Here is a 14,656-nt window from a genome sequence, read left to right on the forward strand (position 1 = left end):
GCCAGCAGGTTTCAGTAGCGATCTTCGCGAGACTACGTTGCCCCAAAGACCAGTGAAGAAGAAGCTCGGTCTACGGTGCGCGCCAATTTACAACAAGCCAGCCAGGAGGACGTAAACATTCCCTCCATCCTTGTCGTGGCTCCATGTCGCCGATACGACCATCGCTTCCCTAATCATGAATACGAGTGTAAAAGGTATGGAGATATTCGATAGCGTATGTTCCATGCCTCAATCATTCCCTAGTCATTCTCTTTATCGGTTTGAACAGACTTTGAACTTATAAGGATAGCTTTTGTACTGTTACGTCTCTTTAATTCCAGCTACAGGACCAATATCAGGAGTTGCAACAACAGTTTATTTTAGGTTATTTGAGCTAATAACCTTTGCTAATAGCTTTCTTTCTTTGGTTATTCCTTGTTTTCCTCTTCGCTGAGACGCAATTTACGCGTTACTGTAAGGACACAATACTTAACCTGTCTGTGTTCATGTTGGGTTCACTCACGTTAACAAACACGCACAGTGGCAGGCTTACCTTAACATTAATTCGTTGATTAATTTGCCTATTAAACCTTATTCCCCAATCCCCTTCTACAACTCCGGTCTCCAGGATCGGGCGATGTGTCACAAATTACTGCCAGGTAACGTTATTGTTTATTATTGTATTATAATATGATATATTGTAACAATAAATGATGGCAAAATTAAATCCCTGATACAATTCATTGTTTGTATTATTCCTACTCTAAACACACAGTATAGAGTATGAATAATATATATAAATATATATAGATACACACCCCTCTCTATCTTAGTTAAGAAATGGCATTAGTTGTCTTGGTTCCATGTAGATGGATAGTCTATAATATGAAAGATCAACAAATAGAGGCTTTTGTGTGCATATGTCATTCAGCTTGAATATAACAATTCTAGGAACTAAACTATTGTATTCTTCTGTTTGTTCGTCTCGAAGTGGTGACAATGATTCCATCAAAGTGTTTGTGCGAGTGAGACCTCTGACCCAAGACACAGGGTTAACCACAGATGGAGATCAGAATCTGTGTTTAACGGTCACTTCAAACAACACCATTCGCCTGCACTCAAAGCCAGAACCAAGGACCTTCACTTATGACCATGTCGCTGATATGGACGTATCCCAGGTTAGTGCATTTAAAACACCTCCGTTATATGGACCTTTCAATGGTTTATGTTACTGTGGTACAAAGATTGCATTTTGAGATGAACTAACATTTATCATTGGCCAATAGGACTCTGTCTTCGCAGGTGTGGCAAAAAATATCGTGGAATCTTGCATGAATGGATACAATGGCACCATTTTTGCCTAGTAGGTTATCTTTTAAATGTTCCCAATATTTATTATATCATAGGTTTTTCGTCATGTTCTTCTAAATGTTCTCGTAATGCTCCCCATTATACACGCTAATTGTGATACTTTCAACAGTGGACAAACGGGTTCTGGAAAAACCTTCACCATGCTTGGTGAGAACTTCTCTTCATTCATAGCAATATCAAGAGTAAATATCTTTTCACGCCATTATTTATTAGAATTATTTTTCTGTCTTTTCAGGCCCGTCCGACTCCGATAACTTCACAGACGAACTGCGAGGGGTTATTCCCCGAAGTTTTGAGTATCTCTTTTCTCTCATCAACAAAGAGGTGGAAAGGGTAAATATAACGTTTCCTAATTGGTTGAATTTCCACAAACTCTAAAATGTCTGATGTAATACTGTGGTGCAGCATTCCACAGTAATGGGCAGGTGGCCTTTTTCCTTGACATTCCTTATTCCTTATTCTTTATGTCCGTTCTGTTCTCGGAAGTCCAAGAGTTTCCTGTGCAAGTGTTCCTTCATCGAGATCTACAACGAGCAGATCTACGACCTGCTGGACAGCGCCTCCGCCACCCTGTTCCTCAGAGAGAACATCAAGAAGGGCGTGTTTGTCGAGGGAGCCGTGGAGAAGTTTGTCACCTCGGCCTCCGAGGCTTACCAGGTAGGCATCCTGAAACGCACATCAGGGTTTCCAGGAAGCTCCAGAGATATCCCCGCCCTGAGTAGCCGGTCCTCTGCTGCCCTCCGTCCTAGGTGCTGTCCATGGGCTGGCGTAACCGCCGTGTGGCCTCCACGTCCATGAACCGCGAGTCCTCCAGGTCCCACGCGGTCTTCACCATGGCCCTGGAGTCCAAAGAGACCGTCAACAAGTTGGTGAACATCCGCACGTCTCAGCTCAACCTGGTCGACCTGGCCGGCTCCGAGAGGCAGAAAGACACGCACACGGAAGGCTCTAGACTCAAGGTGACGTACGCCGGCGTCGTTGTGTTGTTATGGGACCTGGGGTCAGGACCGGGGGTACTAACGGCCGTCTCCCTGCTTGTCGTCCTCCAGGAGGCCAGCAGTATCAACCTCTCCCTCATGTGTCTGGGCCAGGTCATCATGTCGCTGGTGGATGTGGCCAATGGCAAGAACAGGCACATCTGCTACAGGGATTCCAAACTCACCTTCCTGCTCCGGGTGAGGAGTCTACCAAGTCAGGCTTTCTTTGCCTCCTGGAGGGTTTATTGCAAATTCTAAACTTCGAGGGTGAAACTTAGAAAAAATACTAGGATAATATCTTCGAGTGGCCCTTTTCGTTTAAAACCAATGTGTTGTCAACACTGTTGTCGTCCTAACCTTGCAGTCACTATAGATTGGTGGGTGTATAAAAAGCGGAACCCTAGGTTTCTCTCTGTATTGGATTTTCGAGAAATTCTTTGAATCATAGGCAAACGTGTAAAATATAATTTTGTATTGTTCTGTTGTTCATCCATGGCGTGTTTATTATCTTCTGTTTCAGGACTCTCTGGGAGGGAATGCCAAGACGTACATCATAGCCAACGTGCATCCAGGGTCAAAATGTTTTGGGGAGACGCTGTCTACCTTGCAGTTTGCCCAGAGAGCAAAGTTAATCAAAAATAAGGTGGCTAATCAACCAAGCATTAAGATTAATGTTACCTTTGCTTTCCTTCCTGATACAAGTGTGCCTGTGAAGATTTTTACCTATTAGTTTTCAATATTTACTGTCCGAGATTGTAGGAAGTGGAATGCTTCGCTCTGTGTTGACATTTTGAAAAGGACTTAAAAGCATAAAGGAGCGTTATTAAAACGTCTGTTTCTGCTCTGCTCCCCCAGGCCATGATCAACGAGGACTCCCAGGGCAACGTGAGGCAGCTGCAAGCCGAGGTGAAGAAGCTCAAAGAGCTCCTCGCCGCTCAGACCTCCATGGGGCTTAGTGGCAGGGACCTGGCTCCTGGGGGCCCCCGTCTGTCCAGCAGTAAGAGGGGCCTTTGGGCTTTACGCTACTGTCACTGCATCATGATATCATAACCTCAATACTCAATGAACTTGGTTATTTATAGCTTGTTTTTTCATAATTGAATCCCCACTGTACTTTTAGATTAAAATGCCGTCAAACCGGTTGGACCATTTGAAGTAAGGTGTTGCGTATAACCAACCTATTGCGAAGGTTATCTTATTCTATGTTAGAATGAGGAAATCCATTTAATCTCCTTTCAGGTCCATCAAATGAACACCCTGAGGTCTCCTACAAGGGCAAATTCCTTCAAGCCATTGGTCTGTGGAAGAAGCGGGAAGATGAGAAAACGGTATTGGAAATCTTTTTCTGCTAAATCAATACATTTATCATTAACACATGGATCTGAGGATGCTGAAGAAAAAGGGTTTTGTTGCGCTCTCAGCTCCTGCTCCAGAAGGTGGCACAGTTGGAGGAGGCCAGGTCCCAGAAGGAGAAGTTCATCCACTCCAGCCGCATGATCGTCAAGTTTCGGGAGGACCACATCTCTCGCTTGGAGAAGAAGTTGAAGGGGGATCAGGTCCCGCTCTTGGACAAAGAGAACGAGGTGTTGGTGGACCAATTGAAGGCAGAAATCACCGTCCTTAAAGATCAGGTGAGAGAGTCAAACGCCGTGGCCTCATGGCGGTACTGGAGCTAATCCGAAACCACAGATAACCATTCAACATCCTTTCCAATCCAATTTGTCCGTCCAGATGGAGCATCACCCGAAGATAAGCCAGTACGCGGCGGAGAACTACAGTCTGAGGCAGGAGAACCGCTACCTCCGCTCCCTGGAGTCCGTCACCAAGGCAGAGGAGGCTGCAGGCCAGGCTGCTGTGGAGCTGGAGGAAGCCTTCCGGCTGGCCCTGGAGGCCTCCGGGCCCACAGAAGGTAACCAACCATCGTACGAATAGAGCTCTTCCAATACCGAAACCAGTATCGGAAATTCCACCATTATTGCCTGAAATGCATTATTGGGTATCGGAGAGAACATGCGCTGATCCGATGCCATCACATGAGTATATCATTTACTACACAGTCAAAGAACATCACAAACACTATGGTGTTAGGCTGCGTTCAAACACGTCATCTCCGACATACGTGCGTTGGAGCCAAGCCGGAAAAACATGGATGCTCAGGCTTTCTAGAAGAATACAAATTTATTATTATAATTATAGATTATAAATGTAATTCAGAAAATAATAATTAAAAAAGAACCCTTCAACAAGAACAAATGCTGTTAGTAGTTACAATGCTACATGATGTATCATATATACTCTGCATCGGCCGATACTCAAGCACAGGAATCTAAATCGATATAGGGAAGGAAAAATGGTATCGGATCATCTCTCGTACAAATCTAGAGCAAAACATGACCCTCTCACACGAGAGCCATAAGCCAAGCATGCCGTTTATTTCTTTGCTACAGCTCAGCCGGCTTTCTCGACGCCGGCTGCAGCTGAAAGCGTCTCTGCGGTCTCCGTGGAACGACTGAAGGCCCAGCTGCTCCAGAAGCAGTCGGAGCTCTCCACCACCTCGCAGGCCTTCGAGGAGTACAAGGAGCTCACCAAGTGAGTGACGCCCGGGCCTCTGCGGAGCCATTGCATCACGGGTCAACGTACACCCATTGTGTGTTGAAGATGGGGGTGTCACGTATTCAAAAGTGGGGGTGTAACTAGGGCTGGGACAAAATATCAAGAGGCAGATATGTCGTCGCCCTTCTTCGTGCAATATGAGAATCTAAACGCTGGCGAGAAATATCAATCTTGATACATTTTTATTAATATTTTTAAATTTTTGTACCCCAAATAGCATCCACAATGTTAATATTTTATTTCATGAAATAAGGCGTTTTTGATTTACCTGTTCCCAGTGTCACTACTTCCTTGCTCTTCCAGGTGGCGCTAAACACCCAGAAAAACGCAGTTTGGCACTCTACCTGTTCATGGTCATTTTGTATTAATAGGTTGTCATATATAGGGATGTATGGTGATAGGATTGTCTAACAATATATTGATTATTGCAGAATAGCTATATTGTGATATTATCGGTATTGTAGGCCATGTATCACGTATCGTATCGTGAGATACCCTTATATTCCCAACCGTAGCTGTGTTTAAAGTGGTCCCTGCAGAACTTTAAACCTTTTTTGGATGACCCTGGTTTCCAGGAAGCAGATTGTGGAGCTGGAGTCTGAGAAGCGGTACCTCGACAAGTCCATCAAGCATTTGGAAAACATTCTGGAAGCCACACACTCTTGTAAGAAACAGGAGGTCTTGGAGCTCAACAGGATCCATGTTGAAACCATCAAGGTAACCTCCAACATTCAGACCAATTTTCTCCTGCCTTAGGCTATAAACATTTCATCGCAATACGTCATTTTGTTGGAAAAGGTTTCATTTCGTTAGCCGTCCTCAAGGAAGGTGGATTTCCTCTGGTGGCTCTAGTGCTCTTCCAGATGTGTAGCATGCATGGGAGGTCTGGTTACATTAGAACTGGAATCAGTTCCCCCCACACACACTACTCACGTTTGGCTGCATGTTTCTCTTAATTATCGTGTTCCGTCGTATTTGGTAACAAATGTGTCTATTCCAAGGTCGTTATTGGTGCATACTTTCAGACCCCTGACTACGTCTTTCCAAACACCCCCACTCTCTGCAGAACCTCACCACCCCAACCAAGGCCTACAACCTGCGATCCAGAAACGACCACCTGTCCAGCCCGGAGCACCTGAACGGAGACGAGATGAACGACATCCGCCACGAGCAGCCTCCCCCGGAGATGACGGAGCTGGCCTGCGAGGCCCTGACGGAGGAGTTGCAGCAAGTGCAGGTGAAGCAGTCCGACCCGACCTCATCCCTACTGTCAAGCTGTACCACGTTACCCTTCTGTCCAGCGGTACCATGCCTCCCGATGTGCTCTGGTGTTCACTGTATTGATGGCGTTACGCCACTCCCCCTGCTGGCAGGAACAAGCTGATAGGGTTCAGACCCAGCTGGCGGAGGAGGAGATGAAGGGCACTAAACTACTGCAGCAGATCGCTAAGCTTGACGAGCAGGTGGCCTTGATGGGACAAGAGTTGGGGCGCAAGGACCAGGTGGGACTTTCACCCATGATAACGTAGTCCAACAAAAAAGAAAAGTGAATTGCATTGGGGCACACAGGGAGGATCCACAGTCCGGTTATTTAACGTGTTCACCCAACCTCATGTGATCTTGTTGTGGTGTTCTTGTTCAGCTCCTCTCTGAGGAGCGAGCAAGTAGGAGCGTGGATCAGCTGACTCTGCAGGAGAGCCTCGCCGGCCTGCAGCAAACCCTTGAGGCTGAGCAGCGCGCCGGCGAAGGTGAGAGACCTCCGCTGCTGTGTGATGATGAAGTTCTAGTAGTTCACTGATGTTTTGCAACCAGAGGGACTCCTGTGGGGAGGTAAAATGAATCGCAGAAAGTTATATGCCGTCTGACTGCCCGTCTGACTCTCTGTCTCTGTTTGTCTGTTCATCCACATGGCCAGTTCTGCGGAGTGAGATCCAGGACCTGCGTGTGGTTCTGCAGTCGTCGGATAAGGAGCTTGCCGCTGTGAAGAGCGAGCTGAGGGACGGCCAGGGAGGGCATCAGAGGGAGATGAGCCAGCTCTCCAGCAACCTGATCAGGACCCAGCTCCAGCTGGACAAAGTCCAGTAAGAAGATTACATCTATGGCCCCTTTGCACTGCATATTAAGCCGTATATTTGTTAATGTTCATCTGGGTTGTTGGTTCTATACCATCAGAAAATATCAATTGTGCTTTGATATGAGGTGTCTAAATCAATTACTCTAATTCTATACATAAACAATAGGAGATTGCAAAGAATTGCAGAACAGCGCTAATAGATGATATATCTATATAGATATAGATAAATAGATTGATATATCTTCTAATACTGTGCATATACCACCTCGCACAGGGTAAAACAATGGGTTTAATGCCAGGCCTATCAAATATTAATTGCATATATTGTCATTACTATGTGAAAGCATCTTTTAGTTTACGACGATAACGCCGTTCTTCCATTGACCCGGGTCGCTCCTGGCATTAACATGCGTCCTGGCCGATCACAGGTGCACAGCTCTGAGTACAGGCAGACACACTGAGGCAAACCTACAACTACAGGAAAAATATAGATGTACTATTTTTGGAAGATGTGTATCTTACATGAATTGATTATTCTCTAGTGCTCAGAGCTTTCCCCTCGGCATAGGTCAACACCAGGTGTGAACAGAGCCATAGCCTCGTGGATTAAAACCTCCCTAACACCTTGATTCTTTCCCTCTCTCTCCCAGACTGGAGTGGGAGCAGCTCCTGCTGCAGCACCGGAGTCTCCAGGACTCCTTCGACCATCTGCAGGCAGAGTCTAAGTTTGAGGCTGACCAGGCCGGACAGCAGCTGCAGGAGAGCCAGCAGGAGGCCGCCGCCCTCAGAGACCGCATCACGGTGGGGGACCGCGCAGGCCACAGCCCGCCCAATGTGGAGCTCTGGTTGGATAGGCCGGAGGCTGATGTATTCTCTCTGCTTGGGTCCTTCCTACCTTTCCAATGTTTCTTAGGAGATGGATAACAGTCTGCAGATAGAGAGGGCCCACACCAACACGCTGTCGACCCAGCTGTGGGAGAGCACGTCAAAGTAGGGTTTGAGACGGACGCCTGGGCGATGGGCTGGAGGAGGATTTTAAAGCCGGTGTTTTTATGCTTTTCGTTTAATGACGATTCTGTGTTTCTTCTTATCTGAAGGGAGCTGATGGAGACCTTGGGGCAGAACACCAAGCTACGACAAGAGGTGTCTTTGACGACAGTGCATGTGGTGCACAGGGGTTTTATGAAGGGATTTTTAATTAATGATTATTTCCTTTTTTCCAAGGTTTCTAATCTGGAAAACCTTGAGCAAAACCTAGCGTCAGCTAAGGAAACCGCAAGCGTCTTGGAGCAGAAGATCGAACAGGACAAAGTAGGCGCCTGTGTATAAGTCCTTCACCATGTCTGTTGTCGTTCCTGTGATCAGCCTCAGGTTAGCTGAGGTGCGGCCTCTCGCTGCCTCTCTCTAACCTCTCTGGGGCTGTTGTGCAGGGTGTGGTGCTGGAGCTCATCAACCAGACCAGGGAGCTCCGCAGTGAGCTGAGTGGGAAGGAGGAGAACCTGGCCCAGCTGTCTGGGGACATCAAGGACCTCACCGTATGTTTCCTACTGCAATCCTCCACAACACCAAGTTATTCATTATTAAGATAATATATGTGATTTATATAGTGACTTTACATAATCCCAAGGCACTTAACAAGTGATAAATAGAAATATAGATAGGTAGATAGATATATTTATTATATATATATTATTTTTTTCTTAGTTTCTAATATATCAATGTGTCATGCTGCGTGTGTACGGCCAGGCCAAGTGTAATGCAGTCACCAGTGAACGGGACGAGGTCCGAGAGCAGAACTCCAGGATGCAAACAAAGCTTCAGGACCTGAAGGGGGACGTGGAGAAGAAGGCGGCCTCCAGCCGGATCGAGGTGAAACGTTTCAGCAAGCCCGACTGTAGGCTCTAAAAATATCAGAGTGGGAACAGCGGACGTTCAAAGAATCCTGAAATATTGCTGCAAGTTTTAGAACTTGAGGGAGGTGGGAAAGTCAATGTATCGGTGAAAAGGTAAATGCAACCGAGTGCAAAGAAAATGTATTCAGCTAATCGATTTGACTTAATGACGTGCAGAAATGATGGGACTTAAGGTCCCTCAAGCGTCCGCTCATATGCACACAGGGCCGTAACCAGAACTCTTCCACAGGCTTGTATCTGTAAAGTCATCAGTTTAAAACGCCATTTCCATTGTCCAATACAAACAGATGAAAACACACCGAGAGCCTGTATTGTTATCGTCATCATTCTGTCATACCCCTTCCGTCGTCACTCCCAGCAAAGTATGCTTTCTAAAATGAACACCCTGTGGTGCTGCCCCCTAGGTGGAGCTGTTGCAGGATGAAGTTCTCTACGCCACGGAGGAAGTAGAACGGCTCACCAAGGTGTTGGATGAGCAGAACGGACTCCTGCAAAGCTTTCAGGAGCAAACCACCCAGAAGGACTCCACCATCCAGAGCCTGCAGCAACAGGTATGTTATCAGATCTTCGTCACAGAGAGATGGCTTGTTTTTTCAAATAAAGTGTTGTTTAGTTCAAGCACCTTTTTATTCAAACCAGGTGAAGAAACAGGAGGAGGCCGTTGAGAAAGAGACGTCAAAATGTGGCTTCAACCTCATTCTGGGCGGTGCGTTCACACCAAAGTCTTTAGCCAAGGTAAATTACTCTTCTTTTGGTTAAAAGCTAACATTTTCTTGGCTCAAAAGTAAAAAAATATTCTAAAGCTCATGGTGCTCTTCTCTCACCCTGTCTTGTTCTTAAGACGCCTTGCACGCCCAGGAGCGTCAGCAAGGACCTGAGCCAGATTCTGGAACTGGAAAGCCGCCGCTCCTCCATGATGACCATGGAGCTCCTCCTCACGGAGCAGAACTCTGAGCGGGCCGACAAGAACGCCGAGATCCAGAGGCTCAAGGTCCGTTCCCCGCCCGCCACACCGCCCGCCACACGAGTCCCCCTGGACGACGCCATCAGTGTGTGACTGTGTGCATGAACGGGTGAATGTTAAGCAATAATGTAAAGTGGTTTGAGTGGCCACTGGTTAGAAAAGAGCTGTATAAATGCAGTCCATTTACCATTTAACAATGTTGCATTTGCGCATGCAATTCTCCTCTAGCTCTATTTTTTTTTTTACCTGTATTTAACCTTTTATTAGACGAGAGAAAAACAATTGAGATACACATAGCATCGGCATTAAAAACAACGTTTCAGCTGGAAAACAATCAACATTAAATTTGTAATTGCAGAACAACAGCGAAGAAATAGGAACTCATGAACAGGTCAACGAGGCTACAGCGTGTTCCCTCACAATCTATTTGAGTTCATGCATTGACACCAGTTCACCACTTCATGTGCCGAGTGCTAAATGTTCCGGGTGTCACGGGCAAAGATGCCTTTTTTTCCTTCCCCTGGATGCACTTTATGTAAGGGCAGACGGACACGGCCCTGGGAAGTTCAGTGATTGAATTCCAGTTCTGAGTCTGGATCTTCCTCCTGCTTCCCCTTCCATAGACCCAGCTGAACGAGATCCAGTCTCTGCTGGAGCTGTTCTACAAAAAGCAGGAGCAGTCTGAGCAGAACGGGAACGACGCGGGGTCAGTCGTCGTGCTGTGAACCATTTTCCATCGAGCACACATCAGGTGGTCATGAAGATCAACGGAGCAAACGTTTTATTATTGTGTTTTGTTCTGCAGTGAGCTACTGAATGAAGCCATCAAACAGACCATGCTCAGAGAGCTGCAGGAGGAGAGGGCTGAGAAGGTATGTCTGTCGGTTCAATTGAGCAGCTCTTTGCTTGTTATGCCGTCTCTCCTTACTCATGGTTTGTTGCCGTGTCTCATCCACAGAGCAACGCAACACAGAAGCTCTGTGAAGCCCAGAAAAGGTAAACACAAGTCTGGTTCTGACGAGTCTTGTTAAACATAAATGTCAGCAAGTGTTGGATGAACCAGTCTTTCCCAGCGTGTGTTCTCATTGATGGGGTTTGTTGATGTTGGTTAGACTGCAGGCCCAGGAGTCCATGCTGGCCCAGTCTCAGACCTGTGTGCAGGAGCTCACCAGTGAACTGAGGAACCGCTGTCTGGAGCTGAGAGAGCTGAGCCTGAGGGAGCAGGAACAAGAGAAGCTCCTCAATGTAAGAACACTGTTGGTTTGGTGTTGTATATCAAGACCGGGCTTGGGGGATTTCAGTTTCCTAACTCTGTGTCCCACACAGGAGGTTGAGGTTCTCCGCAAACAAGTGGACCACTTGTCAGAAGAGAACGGCAAACTAGTTGGCCACAAGAACCACAAGCAGAGGATAGAGTATCTGGTGAAGCTGAAAAAGGAGAACTCCAAACTTCAAGAGGTGAGGACTATTTGCCATTTGTTGTTTTCTTCGTTTTTGACTGTCAACGATGGCACTCCGATCAATTAAAAAATGCCTAAATCTTTTTCCCTCAGGATAACGAAATCCTCCGCTCTCAAATAGTCTTATTACGGGACGGCGTGTGAAGCTCTCCAGTGGAAACGGTCTGGACTCGTGCAGCAGTCCTTCACACTCTTTTCTAAAGACACACAACTGTTCAATACAATGCTGCCAGGATCAAAAGCATTTGACCTCATACGCCTATTGCCTTGAACTATTCAAATGGTGTTTTCATGGCTCTAGTACTCTCTCAATAGCCTAAACTGTAGTAGTACTTTTGCTGGTGCCTTTTTTTTTATTTCTGGAACTAATTAACTGTACAGCGTTTTATTGTAACTGTGAAAGTGCCTGGACAGGAGGCCATGAATTTCAAGTTTGTAATATTTTTTATTTCTTTAAACAATGCCGTTTTAAATAAATTCCATAATGAATTATTGACTATTTTAATTGAAAACGCAATCGACATGAAATAGATAGAAGTCGCGGTTAAACTTTCCATGACATCATCCAACCACGACGTGGCGAAGTGAGCTGCATTGGAAATTCGACATCGAAGGTCATTGGAGTTAGTCCCCCGTGCTGTAACAAGTGTTTCATTCAATTTATTTCATCAAGTTAAATATGAAGAGTTCTATTACACCAGAGCAGATTACAGAGTGGTTTACATTTGGGTCCCAGTTCACCAATATCAGAATTACAGATGAAGTCACAGAAAAGCCGGAGACGACATCACCAGTACGGAATTGGTGAGTTAAGTTTAGTTGTAGGCCTATGAGTTACACCCAGCTCGGGTTTAACGGTAATTTAGTTGCAGGGATATCTTGCCTAGTTATTGTAGGCTGAAATTCATTGCTCAAAATGTACTTTCTAACGAAAAATGTGACCTCGCACGTAGCACGTGTTGCCCGACTAGGCCTATCAAAAATTTGAACCACTAATTTTTCTTTAACAAAAGTTCCCTAATGTATTATGAAATCCGTTATGTAATAAAACAACGACACAAGCCAAAGCAACATTTTATTTCATAATGACGGTCCAGTTCTTGGACTTGATTAGTCACGATTAATGGGCTTGTACAGCGCGACGGCACAGAGCGAGGACCTCCATTTTTGGAAGCAGTGAGCATGGACCGTTGCGGCGTGCCTGGTCATGTTTTTTGGTTAATTGTTTAGTTATTGTGAAAAAAATTATCATTATGGAGATAAATTGGTGGTGAACGGTTGATAGGTTTCTGCCTAAGTTGTTCGATTAGTCTTCACTTCTAGTTCTAGGAGTGTTTTTGAAAGATTAAAATATTAATTTCTCCAAGTACTCGGTTAACGTAGTTTGAGTTCAGGTTTATTCCACCCAAATACTACTGAAAGTTCAGCCTATAACCAAATCACATACTACTCCTGTTGGTTCTGTCTCACGAGAATGTAGCCGGAGAAACGTGACTTCACATTCCCTATAATGTAACTTTAATTGGACGTTCATTTGTTGCACATTTAAGTGAAAAATAACGTTTTTGACCATGGCATGGGGTCAATGTTCATTCAAGGCTCCATCTCATGCATCTCGGTTTAAAGCTGAAGGGGAAGACGTACCCAATCTAAAAAGTAGCATGCATGGTTTCAGGACACCCCGGGATTGGACTTCATGTCCCAGAGTTTCTTTGTGGGAATCGTTTCCCCTTTCAAATCGTAGTGCTATATCCTACTGTGGCCCTCACAGGAACTGGGAAGTGTAGAGGAACACCCCAGTCCCTGTAGCCAGCTAAAGAGTCAGAGCGCTGCATGGCCCGGTCCACATATCCAGAGATGGTGGGGATCTCCTCCCTCGCCGGCTCGGTGCATGTCAGCGCGGTAGGAGTGATGTGGCCACGCTTCACTTGGTAGCGGTCGGTCCATGCCTCCGTGGGTCGGAGCTCGGCTTGGGGCCCCGAATGCTCCACTCCCTCCAATTCTTGTCTGCTGAGGAAGTCTCCCAACACCTGCTTGAAGACCAACACTGGCTCCCAGGGCAGAACGCGGTCGGTGGCCAGCGCCTCGCGTAACCTTTGAATCACACGTATCTAAGTGTTATGAACAATGGTGGTAGTTTTACATAATTAATGACATTCATAAATCGAATGTTTATAATTTATCTACACTCCCATGTAATTAATTGGAAAATCATATTGTGGAAGAGCGTCTTCAGGGATGCAAATAATCTCTTCCCTTGTGCCGCTTTTGTAATTGTGTCAAAGTGGACTGAATAAATGCAGCTGGCCCAAGCATCCTTGTAACTGCCTTCTAGCTAGCCCATCACACCCACATCCCATCAGCCCTCAATATACCTGCCAACATACACCATGGTATGGCCAGGCACTGAAATCCAATGTCTTGCCATTTCTGCAAAAATATGAAATATGTAATCTATAAGACTACTGTAGAATAAAGAATGTGGTCGTTTTTTATCTGAAGAGGCACTTGGATGCTCCAGGCACCTCCTGTGGTCAAAAATCACCACTGCAACAACATTGCATCCTGTTTGCAGAGCAGTGTTACCCCCCCAGGTTACCTGACTTTTGTGACCCCTGTAAGGAGTCCTAGATGGTATGTGTGGCAGCGTACATAGCCTACTTCTGTGACGGTAACGCGTAATGGCTTGCTTGGCAGCCTGCCCTGCCGCTCGCTCTCCCCCTTCGGGTCGTTTCTCCACTCCTACTGTCATCCTCTCTGTAGCGCGGCGGCGGCTAGCAAGAGTTGATGGCACGAGGCCAGAGAGAGCAAGGCTTCTGCTAGTCTGCTAGGCACCTGGAGAGAACGGCGGCGGCGTGGGTCGGGGGGACCCGAGAGCACAGGCCCTCGAGGTGCAGGAGTTCGGCCGCGGGGATCAGCGTCCGCAGCCTGGGGTACTTCTGGAACCACCGGAGGCCCAGGGCCAGGCGATGCTCGCGCTCCAGCCGCCGAGCGAGGCGCTCTCGCTCCTCCACATGCCACAGCAGCTCTCTGAGCAACATGTGGCCGGCCGCTGCCCCCGGGCTCCGCAGGCACGGCCCCTCATCCTTCACTGGCTCTTCTGCTTCACGGGACCATTTCATCCAGCTGAACAGAGGCATGGTGGGGAGTGATCCTAGGGAGAGAAACAGGAGGGAGCTGCTCTTTTATGGAACAGAATGAGGTCATGACGTGTGTCTACCACCAAGCATCTTTGTCTGACATATTCTAAAAGAATGACAGTATTGTTGAACCCGATTTGCTCCGCGCTTCCCAGTGCAGCTGGG

General features: G+C 46.6%; 3 protein-coding genes across 4 annotated transcripts in view; 2 read left to right on the top strand and 1 right to left on the bottom strand.

Moving 5' to 3' along the window:
* kif15 (kinesin family member 15) lies at nucleotides 1–11,841 on the top strand. Of its 2 annotated transcripts, XM_030356647.1 has the most exons (35): nucleotides 10–194; nucleotides 608–638; nucleotides 971–1,157; nucleotides 1,266–1,342; nucleotides 1,460–1,497; nucleotides 1,586–1,683; nucleotides 1,837–2,007; nucleotides 2,100–2,309; nucleotides 2,400–2,525; nucleotides 2,848–2,970; nucleotides 3,183–3,324; nucleotides 3,567–3,655; nucleotides 3,749–3,958; nucleotides 4,059–4,236; nucleotides 4,775–4,916; nucleotides 5,516–5,657; nucleotides 6,007–6,177; nucleotides 6,314–6,442; nucleotides 6,583–6,688; nucleotides 6,856–7,021; nucleotides 7,665–7,815; nucleotides 7,928–8,004; nucleotides 8,112–8,157; nucleotides 8,239–8,325; nucleotides 8,445–8,549; nucleotides 8,761–8,883; nucleotides 9,332–9,478; nucleotides 9,567–9,662; nucleotides 9,769–9,918; nucleotides 10,515–10,597; nucleotides 10,697–10,763; nucleotides 10,850–10,887; nucleotides 11,004–11,136; nucleotides 11,218–11,349; nucleotides 11,445–11,841. In XM_030356647.1, the coding sequence occupies exons 1-35, from the start codon at nucleotides 176–178 to the stop codon at nucleotides 11,493–11,495; spliced, it is 4,041 nt and encodes a 1,346-aa protein (XP_030212507.1). In that variant the 5' UTR covers nucleotides 10–175; the 3' UTR covers nucleotides 11,496–11,841. The 2 variants fall into 2 exon arrangements, with proteins under 2 accessions (XP_030212506.1, XP_030212507.1); XM_030356646.1 differs by having other exon boundaries at nucleotides 1–194; nucleotides 8,112–8,325.
* rd3l (RD3 like) overlaps nucleotides 10,125–14,656 on the bottom strand; it is a 5,444-nt gene continuing 912 nt past the window's right edge. The window contains exons 2-3 of the mRNA XM_030356745.1: nucleotides 14,187–14,505; nucleotides 10,125–13,445 (exon numbers count right to left, since the gene is read on the bottom strand). Coding sequence (XP_030212605.1) covers nucleotides 13,085–13,445; nucleotides 14,187–14,491 — 666 coding nt within the window. The 5' untranslated portion in view covers nucleotides 14,492–14,505 and the 3' untranslated portion in view covers nucleotides 10,125–13,084. The remainder of the gene's footprint in view (nucleotides 13,446–14,186; nucleotides 14,506–14,656) is intronic.
* Nucleotides 11,872–14,656, top strand: part of tdrd9 (tudor domain containing 9) — a 24,759-nt gene continuing 21,974 nt past the window's right edge. The window contains exon 1 of the mRNA XM_030356649.1: nucleotides 11,872–12,155. Coding sequence (XP_030212509.1) covers nucleotides 12,031–12,155 — 125 coding nt within the window. The 5' untranslated portion in view covers nucleotides 11,872–12,030. The remainder of the gene's footprint in view (nucleotides 12,156–14,656) is intronic.

Source organism: Gadus morhua, chromosome 5, assembly GCF_902167405.1.
Source record: "Gadus morhua chromosome 5, gadMor3.0, whole genome shotgun sequence".
Lineage (NCBI taxonomy): Eukaryota > Metazoa > Chordata > Actinopteri > Gadiformes > Gadidae > Gadus > Gadus morhua.